The sequence below is a fragment of the Ceratosolen solmsi genome, unplaced genomic scaffold, assembly GCF_000503995.2.
Source record: "Ceratosolen solmsi marchali unplaced genomic scaffold, CerSol_1.0 scaffold11, whole genome shotgun sequence".
NCBI lineage: Eukaryota > Metazoa > Arthropoda > Insecta > Hymenoptera > Agaonidae > Ceratosolen > Ceratosolen solmsi.
The window spans coordinates 11,952,771-11,975,116 of record NW_011948416.1 but is presented as its reverse complement, the minus strand read 5'-3'; the positions used below and the strand labels follow the sequence as shown (position 1 = coordinate 11,975,116).

At 44.7% G+C, this 22,346-nt stretch overlaps 1 protein-coding gene across 1 annotated transcript in view; it reads left to right on the top strand.

Moving 5' to 3' along the window:
• Myc (bHLH transcription factor Myc) overlaps nt 1-21,485 on the top strand; it is a 34,077-nt gene extending 12,592 nt beyond the window's left edge. The window contains exon 3 of the mRNA XM_011495894.1: nt 20,499-21,485. Coding sequence (XP_011494196.1) covers nt 20,499-21,262 — 764 coding nt within the window. The 3' untranslated portion in view covers nt 21,263-21,485. The remainder of the gene's footprint in view (nt 1-20,498) is intronic.
• The last annotated feature ends 861 nt before the right edge of the window (nt 21,486-22,346 follow it).

Here is a 22,346-nt window from a genome sequence, read left to right as displayed (position 1 = left end):
AATTATGCGCTTCCACCTCGTGTCGCTTGTTTATTGTCCGTCGTACAGATCCGCGCCATAGATTGTCGGTACTTTATTTCTGGAAAAAGCGCGCGACACAGCCTTGTTCTAGCGACCGACTTTTGTAACAGCGGCAATAACGTACGTTTTCATCATATTCCCTTTCCCTCTAGCTTCCGTTACCATATAATATGGGCCCCACTTACGAAATTTATCGCTTATTCGTTAAGTATGTGGTGGCGAACACGTGAGCAGTTCGTGGATATTTATTTTGACTTTGTCGATTCGAGACGTCGCATAGTTGCAAGCAGCTGGAAAAAAATATCGGGCAACGAGTGTCCGCATCGCATGTATAACGAATCCCCCTCCCTCCCCACTTATTCTCGCAACCCCCTGTAAGTTTGGTGTCAGTCGCCGAAAAAATAAGTTACCGAGAGAGAGAGAGAGAGAGTGAGAGCGAGAGATAGAGGGAGGGAGGGAGGGAGGGAGGGAGGGAGGAGAGTTCAGTATCATCATCGTCTCCTTCCTCATCTGTAAGTGTGTTTTTCACCGTCAACGAGCCCGGCGAAATTGATAGTAGTTGTGTCGTCGCTGGTTTTTGTACGCGGGCAAGATCAAGTGGAATCTAAAAATTTCCTTCGACTAAGACATTTAATTTATAGCTCGAAATAGAGGGAGGAAGAGAGAAAGAGAGAAACGGACGGATGGACGAAGCATCTCGGAAGTTCAAAAGAAAATCTCTTGGCTAGGCTGCAAAATTTGTAGATTTTTTTACAAATATTTATTTTTAAGACGCTGGCGTTAAAATAGAGCACTAAAAATAATCGCTTTATTAATAAGAGCAAATTAATTTGCGTTATACAAGACTACGGAGACGATTTATAAAATTTGTTATTCGGTAATGCATGGAAAATACGTAATCAAGGCTTTTGCATCATGTAACGATTGTTTGTGGCATTCCGCAGCTATATTTTCTTCTTCTGGCCATTGTCATCGTCATGCCGTCGTTCCAACCGGTCACTAATTCCGCGTAACGTAAATTTTTTCTGAACATACGGCTAGGGGGAGCTTCGATGTATTTTATCAAATTCATCCCTCTCCATGATCGGCTCGCAAGATACTTTTTTGCTCGTCGAGCAATGATTTGAGAGACGACTTTCTGCGAAGATGACTAACTGATTCTTTTGCTCTCTATCTCCTTTATACCGTATTGCAACTCCCCAAATTAAAAGACGCGCACGTACACACATACATTGTTAATCGAAAAAGCGGATGCCAGCGCTAGAGGCGGTGGCGTCTACTCTCCTACCCCTTCCCAAGCCTCCCTCCTAATTTCCTCCCCTGACCTGGTTCTCTCCCCCCCCCTTTTCTCTTCCACTCCCTCTGTCTCTCCCTCTCTTTCTCCTTTTGATTGATAATAGCACGGTTTAAAGGTCTACTTTGAGTGCTGGGCTGTTTTCTTTTGTCGGCTCACAAGTGAAAAAGAGAACCTAAGCAAGGAATCTCCGATGAAGCGAGGAAGAACGGGGAAAGAGAAAGACTTAGTATACCAGTTCTGCGAATGAATGGGATGGATGTACGTACGCGTAACTCGCTATATAATTGCCTCAAGGTTCGATAATCCGAAGCGCGGTGAAGCGAGAGCGAGTCGGAAAGTGAGGGATAAAGAGAGTAAGAGAGAGAGAGAGAGAGAGAGAGAGAGAGAGAGTAAGAGAGACGAGCGCATGTGTAAAGCGCGGCTCATTCATAAGTGAGACTCTAGTTTGTTGCGCAATAGCGCAATAGGTAATGTAGTTTGCTGGTCGCATTAATAGAAATTGAAATTGGATAAGAAATGTCAATGTATGTGGTACATTCTCGATTTTCCGCCATTTCTCTCTGGGAGCCAGGAATTCAATGCATTCATAGTAGTAGTGTATTCATTAATTGACGCATTCTAAGTAACTTAAAACACTTAAAATATAAATTTTTTTATTATTATTTATGGTCGCATACGTCATCGCATGGATAAATTAGAATATCCCTAGCGTAAGTATACAAAACATTTTCCGAAGACTTGTAAATGTGTAAAAGCTGTATGTTGTTATCAGTAGCAAATGAATAAGAAACAGTCGTTTGATTAAAAATTTAAATACAATCATTGAGTTTTTTTGCATTATAAGTAAGAGAAGAGATAAAAGCAAAAGAACTTTGACGCGCATTGAAATTAGCCGGCCAATTGTAAATTGGACACGGTCGGTGTATCATCTTGCGGCCACGCTTTATTAAAATGTCGTGCGACGACATCGTACCGACAGCTGCGGATTTTTACCCAAAGACGTGTACCACCAAAAATGTTCGATAGCATTCCTCATACACAGTGGTCCTCACTTACGTAAGTCGGCGTCTTTCTTTTCTCTCTCTCTCTCTCTCGTACGCGCGCGCGAACTCGACGAGTGTCCTAAGCCGGGCTCCTCGGCGAATAAAGAGGCGCGCGAGAAGCAGCAACAGCAGCAACAGCAGCCCGGTCTGTCGGGAGGAAGCAGTGAGAATAAGGCCCGTGTGCGAGAGAGCCAGCGAATGGAGTCGGTGATCGTATGGCGCATGCGCGGGCAAAAGCGCGGGCTCCCGAAGGTCATGCGCCGGCGACGCTGACGTCAGCGGTAGCCGCCGCCGCCGGTCGACTCTGCTCGCCGGGCGTGGGATCTCGCTGCCGCCGCGAGTTTAAATGCTCGGCCCCGGAATGCGGTTAGCCCTTTTTGCCTGTGGCCGTCTGGCGAGAGGAGGAAGCCGGCCGGGCGGTATCGGGCGGGGGGTATAGGGGAAGAAGAGGCCGAACGTGTCGCGGTGTGGTGCCCCTCCCTGGGCACGCAGGCACCGGTTTTTCCTGCTGGGCGGCGAATCGCGCGGAAACTTTGGTCGTCGTTGCGTGCGCGCGTACCGGTGGTCTCGCTCGCTTATCTCGGATGCTGACATGGCGTATGGAAAACGAAACAATTGCTCGTCTCGATTGTATGTGAGCTCGCGCTCACTGTTCCACGCCGATGACGCGTTCGTTATTCCACATCGGTTTTTTATGGACAAGCTAAACTGTGATCGAGCGCGGGTTGGGGTGGGCGGGCTGGTGAGTTGGAGAGGGCGATGAAGGTAGGGGAGGGAGGAGACACACACACACAACACGCGCGCGCGCGCGCGCGCACCAGGTTGTCTGGTAAAGGGAGTGAGCAATACGGGCCTCGACACAATATTCAAATAGCTGCGGAAAATGAATCGGTGCGTCGTCGTTTACCTCGACGAAGTCCAGAATTTTCATCGGCGCGATACCACGTTACTGGGATATCACGTGTGTGCGGCAGCATGCGATCGTTACTGCTGCATCGGGCATCGGTCGGATGGCAGGATGGGGTGGGGTGGAGGAATGTGGTCCTCTTGGGGGGTCGGCCGGACGGCCAAAGGTTTTCTTGCTCGAGTCTCGTTCGAACCCCAAAAGAAAATGTAAAAAGCAACGTGGCGGGACAGAGAAGGAGAACTCTCCTCATTGGCCCGGCTACGGCTCCGATATTGAGTAGGAAGAGGAAGAGGAAGAGGTAGCGGTTAGCGGTAGCGTCCAAACAGGCAGACAGACAGGTAGTTAAGGCAGGCAGGCAGGCGGCAGGCAAACGCTTAGTAAAGCTCCTAATCTTATTTAGCAAATAATTTTGTAATAAGGTACGATGATTGTATGGATTACCATACCGCCTTATTGATTATTTATCGACGGCGGCGCGATGCGAGATTCGTTAAAGTAGAACAGAAAGTGCAAATCTTACGGGGTTCTTTAACGAGCTCGAAAACTTCTTGGAATATGTGCGAATGGCCGCATTTTGAGATTACAGAATGCAACTGGAAACGCCCAGGAGCCTTTACTTGCATTCTGCGATAATGGAAAATGACCCACCACCGCCACCACCGTCAACGACGCTGCCAAGCGCTCTCCAGCGCTCGATCTTGAAAAGTATTTCGTGATAGCGACAGTAAGGGCGACGAAACGGAAAAAGCCATAAAAGCATAGACACAACACCTGCTTTATGATATGGACGCGCGAATTTATGGACGACTGCGCGTCGCTATCAAGCACAAGGAGAAATTCATAAGTGGCCTACAACGTATTCGCGTGCATGATAACGCGACTCACAAGTGCGTCGTGAGTTTCAATGTATGCGCGCTGGCGAATGGAGAAAAATGCCCTTATCGCGGCCAATTCGTGGGCGAGAAGTTGGATGATGCTTGTCACGGAGAGAGAGTTGGCGGCGGTAAATGGAGCGCGCTCGCCCGATATTCTTGTTCCGTTGGCGAGAAAAATCTGCCATTGGTTTAGATTTGACATATTTTATATGGCATGGGTCCGGTTCCGAGCGATTTTTATTCGTTGCTAACGTACCGCCCGCAACTTAAACTCACCCAACTTAAACAGCATATGCACGAAATTTTTTTATCGGCAATTATCTTGGAGAGTTACGCCTATGGGGCCATATTGTTGCACGATATAGGAAAATAGAAATTCTAAGACAATTTTCATTTCTCCTTTGTCGATGGCCTTGATCCAACGGCAGAAGCAAGCTTTTTGGGAATGTGTAACACACACAGGCGACGGCTATTCTCGGTAACGATCGATCAATCGTCAAAAATATCGCATGAATCCGTTGCAACCACGCAGTATTGCATAATAACGCCTCTTTCAAATCTTACTCCAAAATTTTCCAAATCCATGCATTCTGAACATGTGCAAATGGGGAAAAGGGGGAGGGGCGGGTAGATAAGTCAGTTGCTGCTTCACATGTTGTCCTTATGTCGAACAATAAGCAAATAAATAGCATAGCAAAAATATATGGAAACGAGCTGTAGAATGGAAAGCGCATGCGCTCGTGCACGTGTCCACGCGCGCGCGGTCATATCCAGCACCGAAATTTTCCGAGCTCGGTTGCGTGATTATTTTTTTTTTTTCATAAGTATATGACGCTGGTAGTGTCGGTTCATACATATTTACGCGGCTTTGGCTCTTTACAACTAGACCACGATAGTGGAAGGACTGTTTTGGACTTTTATTATTCATACGTGCTTCCGCAATACTTATTCACCTATCGCTTTTGAAAATCATTTTTTGTGCCTCTTCGACCTCCCAATATTTCCCTTATTAATACAAAAAACGTATTATTACGGATTATGTCAGTCATTGTGAATGGAAAAGACAAACGGTGAGAGGTATCAAATTATGATAGGGAATGAGATTTGTCAATGCATCATAAATATCAATTTCTACAACTACACTACTTTCTTATAACACGAATTGGTCAACCATATAATATCGACACACACAAATCTAGTTAATCGGCGCTTATTACAGTGACAGACAAGCAAATTGCATAGAGTAATAAATACAATTTTTTTTCAACCACGGTGGTCCTAAGCTTTTTTTTCATCTTCCATAAGTGCATACAATATTTACAGACAAATGTGCAAAATGCATATTTGTGCGGTGGCATGCAAATCGTCAGCTCGTTTGTCAATGCGATCCACTATCCCGTACGTAATTAAGAACAATTTTAAAGCGAAAGGAAAAAAACAACCAGTCCCGTCTCATTGCTCCCTCCTCCCCCTCTTCGAATAATTTATACTTTGAAAACGAAGCCGAACAGTGCTCACTTCGATAGAGGCCAACAGCCATGAGCCACCACCATCAATAAAGTCCCTCGTGTTCGTCCATTCATCCACTCATTGGGTTGTCTGTGCGTATTTTTTACACGTTTCTCGTGCCCCCCCCCCCCCCCCTCTCTCTCTCGCTCTCTCTCTCTCTCTCTCTCTCTCTCTCTCTCTCTCTCTCTCTCTCTCTCGAATCGGTTTAGTTCCGTTAGTCTTTTAGTGTTATCACGTAGAAATGTTACTTATAATGCCAGCGTTAGTGACATATTTTCTCGTCTACATCAAAGGGGGGTGGGGTCTACCGGCGCGATTTCTCTAGTTCGCACTTTTAGAATGGATGTACGATGAAAGTAGCGATATTTCCTCCCCCTTCACTTTAACGATCGTCTTTTTCTCGGCCTATTAAAAAATAACAAAAGAAATGACTTGCCCTTGCTTCCAGGTGCTTAGCTCTAACTATAGAGCGCTTCGTATCCTTACGGAATCCCTATCTCGCTCGATTTTTCTCATACTGAGATCATCGCACGCAACGAGCCCATACGAATCATTTCGCCAATTCGCCCAATCTTGGCTCGTTTCACCTTGTTATCCTTGTGGTAAGAACATCGGCTTTTCGCGCCGTCCGTTCGTTGTCATATTCCCCCACTCTGTTCGCGGCATGCAAATTCCGCGCGCTGATACCGAGAAGAATGCAGCCGACAACGACGCTGGCGCATGCAGGTTCTTCCCCGCCAAATATATGTGTGTCGTGTCGGTATTCGCCTACGTGTGTACATACGTTTCTGGAATCGCGAGTGAGCGCTTTAACTTGCGCGCGCACGCTAAAAAGAATCCGCGAGCGTAAGAGCGATGAGGAGGAGGAGGAAGAGCAAGAGGAGATGGAGTAGGAGGGGGGGGGTCACCGAAAAAGGAGGCCTTCGCGGCCTTTACTCCCTCCCCCACACCACACTCTGCCCGTAGCTCTCACTCGATCTTTTGGCGAGTCGTGGGTCACCAGAAGGTTAACTAATTCCTGGCGTCTGCAGGCGAGGAATTTTCACTAGATATGCCTCCTTGGCTATCGCTCGCCATGATTTACTATTGAATGAGCCGTGAATTGGACGGTGGAAGATTGCAAAAAGTAAATGCAACATAAATTTGCTTATTCTACGATGCTTTTTTCATTTTAGATACTTTTTAATTTTGTCAATATGCTAATTTCGCTACAAGATGCTTTTTAATTACGCTATTAACGTCAGACTCGCGATTATTGCATAAATTCAATGAAAAGATAACAAAAATAAGTAAAATTATATTAGCATATATAATTAAATAATATGCAACTTTTCGAACGTATTACAATCGCACATTTTAAAAATTCTAATTTAAAAAAATAAGTACTGACAGATTCAACGCAAGTGACGACAAAGACGCCGGTACAATGAATTTCCGTCGTGCAGTTCGTATTAAACTTTGATTTAGGTGAAAAGGAAGCGCGATAAAAGAAAATACGAAAAACGAGATATGGCGAGAATGAACGAAAATTGATAATCGACGCCACAACGTATGGGCGTTATGTTACGGTTCATGTGACGAATCATCATCGGACAATCGCATCGTTTTTTTTCCGACACTCACGGTATACACTCCCACGTATACATAAATATATATACCCCCTCCTCTCACCTCCCCTCCTTCGGGCACTCCGATCGATCCTCTTCGCGTCCAACGCTAATGAATGACCGAATGAATGAATTGCGTCATCATTATGAAGATGCGCTTTCGAGGTCACCAACGCGACCGGCTGCCCCACACACGCATTTACAATCATGAGTTTTCGTGCGCGCGCAATACAATACGCTCGAATCTCGTGTCTTATTTCTTCTCGAGACATCGCAAGTGTGTCACCGCCTTCCTTTCTTCCTTCCTTCCTTTCTTCTTTCCGCTCGCCTTTCCTTCATCCCATCTTCCCGCCCTTCCTTCCACTCTCTCTTCCTTCCTTTCTTCCTCTCTGCCTCTCTGCCTCTCTTCCTCTCTTCCTTTATTCCTCTCTTCCTTTATTCCTCTCTTCCTTTCTTCCTTTCTTCCTTTTCTTCCTTTCGTCCTTTCTTCCTTTTCTTCCTTTCGTCCTTTCTTCCTTTCGTCCTTTCTTCCTTTTTTCTTTATTATTTTTGTTTATTTGACGACAATGTCGAGCATGGATTGATCGAGCTTTTTTCGAACGTATTTTAAAAGGAAATTATAAAAGTGTTACGCGGGCACTCCAACGAGATTCACTCATCATTTTTATGTTAATACTCTATTTTTGAACCATAAGCCTAATTAATTCGTTGTTTATGTGCGATAATATAAACATATTGGCGAATGTATCTTTGGTATTTAATTTACGAATTGAATTGTTTCATAATTAAGTTTGCAAAAGTAATATGGATTCGAGCATCATTTATTACAGCTTCATTTAAATAGTGAAGAAATTAATTTTGTTTCATTTGATCGTAATAAACAAATAGTAGAGGTTGATAGAGTAATTTGCTATCATTGATAAAATAAAATTGCTTTATTGGGAACACCGGTCTTGTTCGCTTTTGACACGACGAAAGAATTACTATGTACTTTTTAAATAAGCATTAGACACAATTTGATTTTTATTCGTGACGTATGGTCAGCGCCTCTAGCCCTAATGCGCAATCTTCTTGAGCAAGTCGCCGCGAGAGAGAGATACAGATAGAGAGTGATTGAGTGAGAAAAGTTGTAGGCGGAGGGGGTGACAAAGAGAGACAAGGAGGAAAGGTTGGGTAAACCAAGTATAGCACGACGGTTAATGGTAATGACTTCCGTTCAAATTAAATGCCTTTCTTTTCTCCCCGCCGCACACGAATCGGTCCTCTGTAAAATCTCTTATCATTCAATATAAAGCTCCGGCAAAAGTAATCTCGCTCATTTTCCAATCGAGCAACGCCGCACAGGTCACTGCGGCAATAAAAAAGAAAATATAAAAGAGTATACAATTGTTCATCGGTGCTATGCCGCAGCCGAATGGCTTTTCTTCTCTTGTAACTTTGTACGTACCGTTGTGTGTGCGTGAGTGATTGGCGCACTTCTATGTGCGCTTGTTTCTATCGAGGGGAGAGGGTGTAGTTTCAGTGCTACACGGCCTAACAATGACATTTTCTGTAATTGCCTTCTCTCCTCCTCCTCCTCCTCCTACCCCCCCCCCCCATCAATGATGAACAATCTTGAATAATGAAAGCAAAGGCTTTTAAAAGCAAATATTGCAGTAATCGTATCGTATTAAATAAAGCGCCGCGCTTATGTAACCGAATTATTACAATGAATTCTTATAATAATATTTTTTAGTTGCATTTAATATTTCATTTCCTGTAAATTCGTACAACGGCACGTTCATGGAATCCTTTTGTATTTCGGTTATTCGGGCTACGTCATTTAAATTAATACCATTTTTAATCATCTCCACTTCGTATTCAGTATGTTAACAGTTTTTGTCCATCAGTCGCAAATTTATGCCGAAGTTGGATATTTTCCTGCTGGAAAGCGCGTGCGCGTCTAAAATACTACAAATTATAAATATCTTCTTTTTTTTTTTTTTTTTTTTAATTTGGGACTCGATGGAATAGAAGATTATTTGGATGAAATTTTTACAAGCATTTACAATTTTTCACTATCGAATATCTGAACTGGTACGGACGTAAGTTGAAATAAAAGCGACCTGCGAATTAAGTTCTAGGTATCATTGAAGTTGCGGTTCAATAAACAAGGCCACCAATGTCACCGGATCGACGCGCGATGTGTGTATGTATTTGTGGTTGTAGAAAGTCGATATCAAGCAGAAGATGCCGTAACGTCAGTTTTGTAACATTTTTTTCTACTTTATTCAACGGTTTGATTATGAATATAGCAACGCGGCGCCCTCTCGCTCCCTCACTTTTTCTCTCCATCCATTTATTTCCTCGTGCTTCTCTAATGAGAAATGTAACGCGCTGTGTGATCCCGAAGTGCATGATCTTATTTCACTTCGATTTGTACAGTAACGCGTCAGAAAGAAACAACTGCCCTTTGGTGCGCGCATGGGGGTATGTGTGCTGCCGGCGCGAGCGTTTCGTCCGGGCTTATGTATGCGCATATAATGCACGGATGGTCAAATGTTATAATTGACATTTGGATTCGTTACGTCTGACGAGAGAATGGCAGCGATTTTAATGAAAGACCCGAGGTACGAGCTTACACATTTACAATTTATTAAGAGGCTCGTTACATTTGCATTTTTATCGACAATGGCGAATGCATATTCTTTATTGGGACTTGGAGGATGCAAATGCGATTGGAGGTCACGCGCGTAGCGCAATAGCCGGCAACTTAATGATAAGAAAAGAGAAAATCCAAAAATGAAAATTCTTTCACATAAAACATTTTACCTTCATAATTGAAAATACGTGGAATTGCTATTATATTGAAAAGAAAAAAAACAGTTACAATAGCGGTCGACAATCCTCTCTTGGAAAATAAAAACATTTGTTACACGCGCTCTCGCAAGTTATCAGATAATCCGGCGGCTGACATAATCTCGATGCTGCTTATAAGCAGATTTCATTTAGAATCGCTACTCTCAATTCTATAACGGGTTTGGTTTCTATTATTTTTATGCTGCCTGGGTTTTTCCCCGATATAAAAGACAGATAAAGAGAGCAGCAGATTGTTACACGAGTGACAGTAGGAAAAACTTTTGTTGCGCGAAATTTGCCACGTAATGGATGTGCGATCGCGCTTATTTTTCTCTCCTTGGCCGTTGTTTTTTCTTTATGCATTCGCGCCGGGAATTGCGCTTTCATAAGTCGAAGCTGTCGTCCTTTTTCTCTCCGAACATGCACTATTGGCAAATATGTGCACGGCGCTTGTTCCATATGATTGCCCCTCGCGCTTTTAACTACGAGAACTTTGTCGCTCTTACCATGCACACAATTATTAGCCTCCACGTTCCTAAGACAAAATTCTTCCAATCGGTCACTCGATCTTCCGGATCTACCAAGTGTGTTGAGTGTGCCATCATTATCGGAGCTCTAGGATATTCGGGCGAAAATTTATACGAATATTAGAGCTACAATGAAAAAGGGACCGATATTAGCGTGGAAGAATCTTAGAGCGGTAGCTCAATAGTACTTCTCGCGCGCCTTTCATCGAAGGTCTTTCTCCTATATATATATATATATATATATATATATATATATATATTCCATCCCGCCTGAGCCTTATACAACTCACCGTCCTAAGACCTTTGGTGCATCGTTTTATGCATTGTGCACGTGCGCGCCAGAACTCATGTTCGTATGGGGAAATAAAATAGGAAGCAAGGTAAAGAAAAGCCCCGCGACTCTTCCTTTGTTCTTTTTTCAGGCCTCTTCGCTCGGCCGCTCTCGTGTATTTCGGGGTCCACAATCCACCTCGGCCCCCCCTCTCTTACCTCCTTCTTAGGACCCGTTGCGTCTCACTCTCCCTCTCGCTCTCCCTCTCTGCCTCTCCCCGTCTGCCTCTCCCCCCCCCCTCCGCCTAACAATTCTCCTTCCCTCTTCGCCGTTTTCTTTTCGTGCACCCCTCGGGTTTTTATATGAAAGGAGAGCAGAGCGGTCCTTTCTTTCCTTTCTTTTACGTATCCGTTGGATCTGGTGCGACGACTCGATTTTGATACGCGCGCTTAAACTACTCGCGGGGAGGAAAAAGGACAGGGGGAGGTCAGGGTGGGTAGCTTGTATCTGCGCGCGCGCTCGCCTTACAGCCTGAGATTTTTCTTTGTTCGCGGGTGCGCACATGCATGATTTTTTGCGCAGAACATTTCTCCTGCTGGCGCGCTCAGCCCTACGAGTTTTATGCCGCATAAGGAGGAGGAACGGTAAAGGTGGCGGTAGTGCCAATGCTCGTCGTCTCTACTCCTAAGGATTACTTGCAAAAAATTCTTTCAAAAACTACAGCGTTTGAGCGCGAGAGGGGAGGGGGCGGCTTGTTACGGATGGATTTTTCGAAATTATCATTCATCTTTGTGGCCGATGCTCGCCTCTAGTTTCAGACCTTGTAAATGAAATGCCAAAGAGCGTTCGTTGCCCTACATCTCGCCATACAGTAGTTTTCGAGTTACGCGGGGCAGCAAGCAGCTAATTCTTATACCTGCTCGCGGAGCTATGCATAATGAATCTGGGCGTGAATCCAAAGGCCAAGTGTGTTTTAAGAGCGCTTTTGAGGCCCGGAGCACGGCACATTCTTTATTTCCACACTTTCGCAATGTAATTTCAGGTGGTTTTAGAGCGTGTGGTATAATTCTAGTTAGCGATGCCTATATAAGTACGCCATTCCGTATAAATTGACACTTTCATTTTTCTTCTTGAACACTTTGTTGCAGTTCGTTAAGTCGAACTGTTTCATTACTCGCGATACAAAGAGAAGGGTTCCGAAGCTAATTACGGTTAATAAATCGCGAGAGAGAGGGAGGGGGTGAGAGGAAGAGAGAGAGAGAGACGGACAAACGATAGACAGAGTGAGAGAGTGAGATTGTGTGCAGGTAGATTTAGAAAAGTGTATGGTTGTAGAATTTCCTGTGAATTTTATACGCAATGTACTCGAGTAGCAAGTGCAGCACCCTCGTAGATTTATACAAAACTACCTCGAAAATACGGTTGGGGGAGTGTTTCTCGTGCGTGACGTCCGATCAGTTTTTCTACAATGCCGAGGAATTTCGTCGAATTATTGAGTAGAGGGTACGCGATGAACGTAATGTTTACCTAATCCAATCTCCGGAGGTCTGAATTTAAATTATCGTGGGAACCGCGTTTTTTACGCACGCCATCCCCTACTTGTAAAAGAAATTCTTGGAAATTTAATTTATTTATTTCAACATCAAATGGAATGGGCATTAGCGGCAGTTTAATTATTATAAGACCATCAATAATATATTATACAATTTTTAATCTTAGAGCTCCAAAGCGACCTAGCGAGGCATCGCAAAATCCATTGTAGTTTCCCCAATCGCATGCATGAATCCAGTCATCTCCAGGAAAGTATTCAATTTCAAGGAATTATGAAAAGTTTGGCGTTTTTGAATTACAACAGCGCGCAGCCTCTAATTCAAGCAGATTAATGGTGATTCTCCCTTTTCCCATTCCTCTTACGGTGTCACGCTCAGTGTTCGTACACATCCCAACAGTAGTAGTAAGCACTAGTAGTAAGCCGTAGGTAGCAGTAGCGCAATAGCAGCAGCAACCATCTAGTGGTAGTAATAAGAGTAGTTGTAATGGTAATAGCATATTACATTAAATGTAATGTAATAACAATAGTTGTAGTAGTAGGTAGTAGTAGCAGCAGTAGTAGTAGTAGTAGCAGCAGTAGTAGTAGTAGTAGTAGTAGTAGTAGTAGTAGTAGTAGTAGTAGTAGTAGTAGTAGTAGTAGTAGTAGTAGTAGTAGTAGTAGTAGTAGTAGTAGTAGTAGTAGTAGTAGTAGTAGTAGTAGTAGTAGTAGTAGTAGTAGTAGTAGTAGTAGTAGTAGTAGTAGTAGTAGTAGTAGTAGTAGTAGTAGTAGTAGTAGTAGTAGTAGTAGTAGTAGTAGTAGTAGTAGTAGTAGTAGTAGTAGTAGTAGTAGTAGTAGTAGTAGTAGTAGTAGTAGTAGTAGTAGTAGTAGTAGTAGTAGTAGTAGTAGTAGTAGTAGTAGTAGTAGTAGTAGTAGTAGTAGTAGTAGTAGTAGTAGTAGTAGTAGTAGTAGTAGTAGTAGTAGTAGTAGTAGTAGTAGTAGTAGTAGTAGTAGTAGTAGTAGTAGTAGTAGTAGTAGTAGTAGTAGTAGTAGTAGTAGTAGTAGTAGTAGTAGTAGTAGTAGTAGTAGTAGTAGTAGTAGTAGTAGTAGTAGTAGTAGTAGTAGTAGTAGTAGTAGTAGTAGTAGTAGTAGTAGTAGTAGTAGTAGTAGTAGTAGTAGTAGTAGTAGTAGTCGTAGTAGTAGTAGCAATAGTAGTAGTAGTAGTAGTAGTAGCAGCAGTAGGAACAGTAGCAGCAGCAGTGGTAATAGTAGTAGTGGTTAGTACGTGTCCCCGATCTATCGGAACTCGGCATACACTCCTCTCCTTCATTATCCGGGCTAACACAGTGGGAATCTTTTAATTCCCAGCCGGAGCGACCTTACAAATTTCCCGCGACAGATATTGGGATGACGCAAGTGGACTTTGACGAATGGGTGCATATAATTCAGCTCGTAAATAAGCCGCCGTCGTAAAACTCTTCATGTGTGTGAAACTTTTTCATCTTGGGTACGCGGCGGCTCAAGATCGTTGCCTCACTATACTTCAATTATAATACCAGCAGCGACTCGTGTAACGTTCCTCAAACAAACCACCGATTCATTTTTATTATTTTATCCCAACACCATATCACCAGAAGTGCACCACACGCTGCACTGACGCGTACGACCATTGCCACGATCATTAAATAGTTTTTAAAAGTAGTCCGGTGGCGAGTAAGGATATATCGATCTGTTTGAATCGAATTGCTTTGATAATTAATATACAAATTAATTAATATCGTACTCTCGATTTGAGAGACTAAAAATACAATGCATATTTAGTTTGAAAACCATTTAGAAAAAATATATCACCTGTTTCAGTGACTTACGGTTCGCCTAGGGAAAATGCCTCGGAAAATCGGAATGCTTCACGTTTGAAGGAGGGGGGGGGTAGAAAAAAGATTGGACGAGGTGGGGAGACGAAGTGGATCTTCTCTCCAAAGTTGATCCAGAGTTAGCATAGTTTTGAATGCAAAATTTTCGCAATCGGCGCTTGCCTATATGAGGCTTGTAGCGCGCAACTCTCTTCCTGGTAATAAATTGCGAGTGTCGAGCGAATGTTGAGCCCACGCACATCACCACGCGCGTCTGCCCCTTACAATACAGCACTGATCTGTCCGTCTGCCTGCCTGTCTGTTTGCCTCTCTCTCTCTCTCTCTCTCTCTCTCTCTCTCTCTCTCTCTGTCTGTCTGTCTGTCTGTCTGTCTGTCTGTCTGTCTATTTATCTGTATCTATCTTCGTGAGCAAGCTGTATAATTTCTAGCGTATTTGCGAAAGTTCCGCGTTAGAGAAAATGCGTAAATCAAGCGGTGCAAATTAAATATGCGAGCGGGGCTCGCGCGTATACGAAAAGGAAATTCGAGACTTTCGACCAACTACTCTTTATTTCTTTACCTCTTTCTTCCCTTCTCTCGTCCCAGATGCGCAGAACGGCGATGCCTAGACGACGTTAATTCAGGTATCATTGTCGAAAGAAGACGTCGATAGATGTTCGTATTATTCGTGAGAAGAAGCCTCTTTTATCCGAGTGCGCTAACGCTTTTCTTCGCGGTCGTATCCAGTTGTGTGGCACAACGCGCGCCCCCGACCGTCGCCGTCACCGCTGCTGCACCTCGAGAAAGCCGTGCGATAGCACGAATAGGAGCGGCGGGGAGAGTAAAGTTAAGAGAGATGCCCACGACGGGGACGCCCACGCGCTATATTCGGGCGCGACGAGAGCGACCAGACGCCGCCACCGCGCGGACTATTCCTAGAGAGATTGTAGGTCGGCGAGGCGCTGTATTTTTGGGATGACGCCTGTGGCTGCAAGGAGCGGGACGGGCAGGGAGGTAAGATACATACGGATCATCCGTGGTGGTGGCCGGTCGATTTCGCTAATGACCGGAAACCAATGAACTCGACCGGATCGCGGAGATGAAGATTGGAGATCCGCGAGCGGACAGCAATTATTTTTTTTTCGTCCTCATGGCAGTAATTATAGGCGCTTTGATTCTGTTGGCTAATTATTATATCCAATGAGGAAAATTCGATATAACCAGTTCGCGATTCGGTAAAAGCGGGACTTTCACATCCTTGAGCTACCGGATGTACGAGAGTCACAGTGGTATTATCGTCCTTGCAGTTTAGATGGATTATCGTAGGAGCGCCTGTGGAGAGAATGACAGACAGAGTTAGAGAAACAGAGAGTGAGACAGAGATAGTGTTTAGCTGTGCGTCTATTTCCCGTTGTTCCTTGTTTCTCTGCATTGAATGCCGCAGTCAAATAATTAAGGTATCTTTCGGTAGAGAGGAGTTCGGCGGTTAGCGGTGGTAGTGTAGTTGCACTGGTGGTGGTAGTGGTGTGTACGCATACGTTTTTAAGGTTATTGCTCGAACCTTTGTGGGCGGCCAATTGCAGAAACGACCGTTTCGTGTTTGATGCTGTTTAGTTATGAATCGCAATTTCTCTGTACGTATACCGTGCTTTCTTAGACTCAACGACTTTCCTTTGCGTCGCGCCGCGTTCTTGGACAGTCGGCGTTAATACGCAGTGGTTAAGTCTTAAAGCGAATTAGAGGCAAATTTTTAATTGTAATCGCTTTTCATACGTAACGAAACTTTTCTCTTGCGGAAAATGAAGTGAACAGCGCTCCATGATTATTCTTTCAGGATCTTCAATATTTTGATGATCGATCCAGGCTTATCGATTTGTTTAGAGATTAATAGGATTGCAAAAGGTCCAAAAATAATTGAAATACAAGCAAATGTTTAGAAAGAAAGGGTGGGGGGATTCGTTTATTTATCCGTAAGAAAATGGTAATAGAGGAGCAGCTCCTCGGCTCTAGGGTCCATTCTCCATCCTTCAATTTGCTTCTTCAACATCAGCGCCCTTTTTTTATTCTGCAGTGTCAGTGGGCGATAAACTTTAATCTAAATCCCCCGAACAAAAGTTCCACGATCGTTATCAAAATTTTATTTCTCCGCACGTACATGAGAAAACATCTCTTCTGGACGTCTTTTCACCTCTGCACCGCTTATTATTACATAAAACAGAATCTAAAATCTTGTCATCCGTCTGCATTCTATTATTAATTATGGCGTGGGCTATCGCTTTTAACGGGGCGGGGAGGTGGGATGTGGGGTGGGGAGAGGTAATGGCGATAGTTAATGCTAAGTAATAAATAATAAATAATGATAAGTAATAAACATAAGTTACTGCGTGATATGCCATTCGTAAGAATGTAGAAATTCATGGAGCCGGTGCAAACACATAATGCATCGCATCTGGACTCTTCCCCCCGGCGTCTCATTAATTAAGAATAAGGCAAAGGGATTCGTTTAGGAGAGCGAGAGCACCGAGCCCATCGTCCATACCGGGTCTTATCGGTGCGAAGTGGCGCGTTTCCGCCGCCAGTGCTCCAGAATATAATCAGCAAGGAAAGAGAAGTTCAATGTCACGAGCCGAGAACCCTGGCCGCTGTCTGGCGCTTGCTCTCGCGCCCTTGAAGGCGACGCTTGGGCGGTCGGGCGCGCGTCCCTTGGCCGAGGTGTCCTAGGATGGGCGCCGCCAACGCCACCGATAAGTGCGTTGCGACGCGCGCGCATGAGGTTCGATCGGCGTCTACGCCCTGCCGCATGCGCATGAATGTCCGGAGTGGTGGCGCGCGCTGCTGCAGACTACTGACCTTCAAGGTCGACCCGCCGGCAGCACGTGCGGAGAAAATGAGCGGACGCGCCCAGGGGGAAGCTCACGTTACACGTTTTCCCGTTTTCCCATCGGTTTTCGTGATGAGGACGACGCTCGCCGGCTATTATTCATGCGCCTCTTTTTGCTTTTGGTTTTCTTTTGTTTCATTTTTCATGTTGCTTTTGCTAGTTTTTGTTTTTGCTATTTTGTTTCATTTTCTGTAGAAAATGACGCTGCCACCAATAGAGCGATTGGCCGCGACTAATAATAATTAAATGAAGCATGGACAGCGTTAAATGTTGGTCGTTATGAATCGTTGTTTATCGGCGTAATGGCCGGCGAGGGGAGGGGCATGCCTTGCTGGAAAACGAAAATTTTATTTCATTCGCTTTGTTCAGCTTCTTCCCCATCTCTACCATAATATTTTCTTTGTTTGTCGAGATTTTCTCCCCACTTTTCTGTCTGGACTGCGGCTTCAAAGTTTTTCTTTGTGTGTCGTTTCGTTTTCTCCTTGGCACGTGCCCTATAATCCTACATACGGAGATATGCCCCCCTCCCCTCTTTCACTCTTTCTCTCTACTCTCTCGTCACAGAAGATAGTAACTAAGAGTTAGGGCCGCCGAAACGTCACTACTACCTATATATTCCATGGCAATCGTTTATTCGACTACCGGACAACCAAAATTTTCTTCTTACCTTTAACCTCAATTAAGTACGCTCGTGTTATATTAATCTCTGTTGTATGCGCAAAAGAGTATTTATGATAACCGACTATCGACAGATTTATTTCTTAATTGCGACATTATCCTTTTTGTCGTGATAATAGAAAATGTAAAATATTCTTAAGTCATCATCGAGTGTTGTCAAAAGTATGTCGTGTTATATAATATTCTCTAATTAGCTATAGCTTTCGTCGTAAATTAATTTTCAGTTTGATTTGGCTATTGCTTCTCATGTGCGGCATCGAAGTATCTCGAGAGTACTGCTAATTTGATACAATTTCGTTTTAACGCCGATTGAATTACTTTCTTCAATTGCAATTACGCAGCACAACAGGAGACCATAAAACTTAATGAAATTGCTGAAGTATAAGAAAATGGAAGCTGCTCTTGCACTCTGAATAATCCACATTCAATGAATTAAATCTAAGCTACCGAACATGAATCTCTCGCTTGATAACGAAATCCCACGGAAGATGCGTCATAATGATTACGGAAAAGATATGCATTCAAGCGCAATTTTCTTTTTTCCTTATTCATTCGAATACCTGCTGCGCTCTCTTTGTGTTCCAGAGTTTCGTAATCGCTTATAGGAATTGAATATCCAAAAACTATTCTCGCTTCGGAAAGATGATCAGGTTCTTTTCTTCTTCATTTAACTGATTATAAAACTTGCAATTTGTTTTTACATAATAGGAAACAATTTATAACGCGTATTGCCTAATCTCGGTGTGAGCGGAAACCTAAATATAGTATTATAATTAATACGCTCTTCGTTAATAATATCAACTGCATGAATTAAAATCTCTATTTTCGTAATTATTGCGTTGAAATATAGGGAAAGCTTAGACAAATTTTTTCTTGTCACGGCTCATCGCACATGAAGATAGTCGAGATGAATAAAGAGCGCTATATTTAGATGATTTTGCGCCTTTTTCGCGTAGACAAACGACGACAACGATGTCATGGCTCGTCGCCAGATCCAGCAGACGAGTACAAAAGGGCTAACGTAAAAACCCATGGATATTCTCGATGGGCACAGCTTCTTGCTCATGCTACGATATTTTCTTCCTTATTCGGCTCTTGTCTTCCGGTGCCGCTCACTTCCGCTTCCTTTTACGCCAATTTCGTAATTCGCGCCTTCTTTTTTACTTTTTTACTCATCTTCACCCCCTTAAGTTTTTTCACCGCCATTGACATTTGTATTTCCATGCGTTTCCGGTAGTGCCGTTAAGGAAGTAGCCCCTCGTTCTCTCTCTCTCTCTCTCTCTCTCTCTCTCTCTCTCTCAAAATAGTTGAGGGGGGAGGAGAAGTAAATAGATTCATGAATAGCTGGCGATAGAACGACGAGAAATGATATGTTCTATGCTCAAAATAACAAATAAATAAGGAGAGCGGGGAAAAGCGGCGTTCTTATAATGGAGGCTCGGCTGAGGAGCGTCGCGGGAAATATCGGTCGATCCTCAGAAATGCGTGTGTAATTTAAAATAGACACAAACATTGATGCAAAGAAAGAAGCGAAGCAGAGTCTTGGTCATTCCAGTGGCGCACACCCATCTACAATACACCCACCAACAATAAAATCTACGCATGACTCATCCATTTGACACATCCTTGGCTTTCTCTCGCCGCGTTGCAGTGTAATCCGATATCCCCTAGTAAGCGCATGAAGGAACTACTAAATAAAGCTTATGCCTTTAATAGCGACGAAGGCGCCACGCGTAACCCGGTAGATCCTCCTCTTCTTTTTATTTTGTCTATTCTTCGCCTTCTTGTGCGAATTCGTTGCAAGCTTCAGCGGCACGGAGGCCAAGCAAGAAGAGACTGTGACAGCGGGGCGCGACGACGAGGTTGCCGCGGACAGAAGCATGACGGGGAAAGGGGGGTTGGGTGGGGCGGAGGGCGAAAAGGAGAGGGAGAGAGTTGCGCGACCCTAACTAAATCAACTCGTAAAGCGCCCGTAGTGTGCGCGAACGATCGAAGAGAGCTAAAGACCAAAACGGGGAGGGGAAACTTGCAAGAGGTTACGCTAAGTTTTCGTCGAATCCCTTGGCTGGCTTCGCCAACTGTGAGATAACGCAAAGTAAACGCACGCCTGCGCATCGGAAAAATATATTAGCGCCGGGAATAACACACCCTATTTTCCCAAATTTTCCGACCCTTCCTCTAATTGCGAATCGCGCTCTTCCTTTTGCTTGCCTTCCCATCTATCAAGATTTCCGCCAATACATCACTAACGAAGCTACGAAAGTCTTCGAATCCATTCTGTCGTCCGATAAAACGTTACCAAATGTCAAACGACCTCTTTCACACATGCAGGTATGGTATACCAATGGAAAATACCAATAAATATATCCGCGCGTTCACCCTTTGAAGCGGGCTTTATTAGCTCCCAATGACACTACCCAACATCTTCGAAAATTTACTTCGATTTTACATCGTTTATTCGGGAACGCTATAACTACAATTACCACTATCAGCACTACCATACCACCATAACCACTACTACAACTACCGACACAGCCGTCGAAACAATGATTCCCAAAGCTACGGTCGTCTCGCCCTACGTCCCAAAGATGTCATTATTTGTCGCTAGAGTAATCATCTCAAGTAATCGAGACTCAAATATTTGCCTTTCTTTGATGTTCTAGAGGAGGAGATCGATGTGGTTTCTTATGAGAAGCCGAGTCGAGCTACGAGCTCCACCGCAACGTCGTCCTTACCGACTTATCCCAGTCCAGCGGAGCAACAACACTTTCAGCTCACTGTCAATACGGCCTTCAAGGACCGACACCACGGCAGCAGCGGTGCCACGAGCGCCACAAGCGCCCCGACGACGACGGCACCCCGACCTCGGGGCCGTCCACCGACAAACGGTAGCGCCGCATCCAGGAAGCGAGCGAGCCAAGCGGCCGCAGCGGCTGCCGCCGCCGCCGCCGTCGCCGCCTCCATCGAGACAGAATCGCCGAAGCCGGCGAAGCGACCGAGGCAGCATCGGACCTACCAGCGACGCGCTACACCCCAGAAGAACGCCAATAAGTCGAACACGAGCTCGCCCCAGTCGTCACCAGCGAAACTCAGCGCCGGGAACAGCAGCAGCCTCGCCTCCTCGTCGCGGAGCTCGTCCGACGACGAGCCCGACACCGAGAAGAGGAGCCTGCACAATAACATGGAGCGCCAGAGGCGGATAGAACTGCGAAACGCCTTCGAGGAGCTGAGGATCCTTGTGCCGGAGGTCGAGGCCAAGGAGAAGGCGCCGAAAGTGGCAATACTGAGGCAGGCCGCGGCCTTCTGTGACCGACTCACCGACATAGAACAGCTAAACCTGGCCAAGGTCATCGAGCTGAAGAAGAAGCAGGAGCGACTGAGGGCGCAGCTCAGTCAACTCCGACGGAGTCTCGCCTTGCAGCGCTGATAGCGGCCCCCGGGTAAGGGAGGGGCGGCGGCCATAGCCGGTCGCCTGACCCGATTAAAACCTGTTGAGCCACGTATCCCGGACGAGTCGAGGACACGACGAGGGCAAGGAGGGACACGCGGCTGGACCGCTCGCGAGCGCGCATCTACCCCTGGGCGGACACGGCTTTGACATTCCATTGCCGGTAGGGGGATGATGAGACGGTGGCGATGATGATGATGATGATGATGATACGTTAACGGGAGAGCGACAGAGGGTGAGAGAGGGAGTGTAGTATATATATAATCCATGTTTTTACGATCCTCGTGTTCGACTCGTGAGATTTTACAGCTGTTGCCACGGCGTCCTTCAATCTTCTCTTCTCTTGAGCCTTGATTTTTTTTCTATTATAATAATTATTTTTTTTAATTTTTTTTTTTTTTTAATTATTTTATTACACACACGCACGCACACGCACATACATATATATAATATGTATGTATGTATTATATGCATGTATGTATGTATTGTATGTACATATATAATATTTATTTGAATGTTGCCGAGGCGGCTTATATACGCGCGCACAGGCAAATGCATAAGACATACAGTACACATTAGGAAGAGCGCGCGCGTGCGCGCGCACTAGAAACACTAAACGGTCCACTCGTTGTAGCTCGCCCGGCGACTCGCGGTTAGTTGGCAAGGGCGGGAAAGTAACTTCATGTGCATCGGAAAATCATGCAGAAGAAAACAAGGGGATGGGGATGGACGGGTGAAGGTAGATAGGCGACGCGTCGATGTACTCGAACGCCGTGCTTTGCCTTAGCGCACGTTCCTGAGCTTCTCACATTCGCGCGAAGTAAGGATTTTGCCCGCGGGAGGGAATGCCCTAGCTACGGCACACTTGCGTAGAGAGAAAAAGCGATACGTAGATGTTACTAAAGGGCATAGTCATAGCTATAGCCTGAGACGGATTGTCAATGTTATCAAGTAACAGTTGTAAGGATGATTTAAGAATTAAATTAAAATGGAAAAAAAGAAAATAAAAAAGATAAGGGTTGTGTTTTCGTCAGGTTATTGAATAAGAAGACAATTAGGGAAA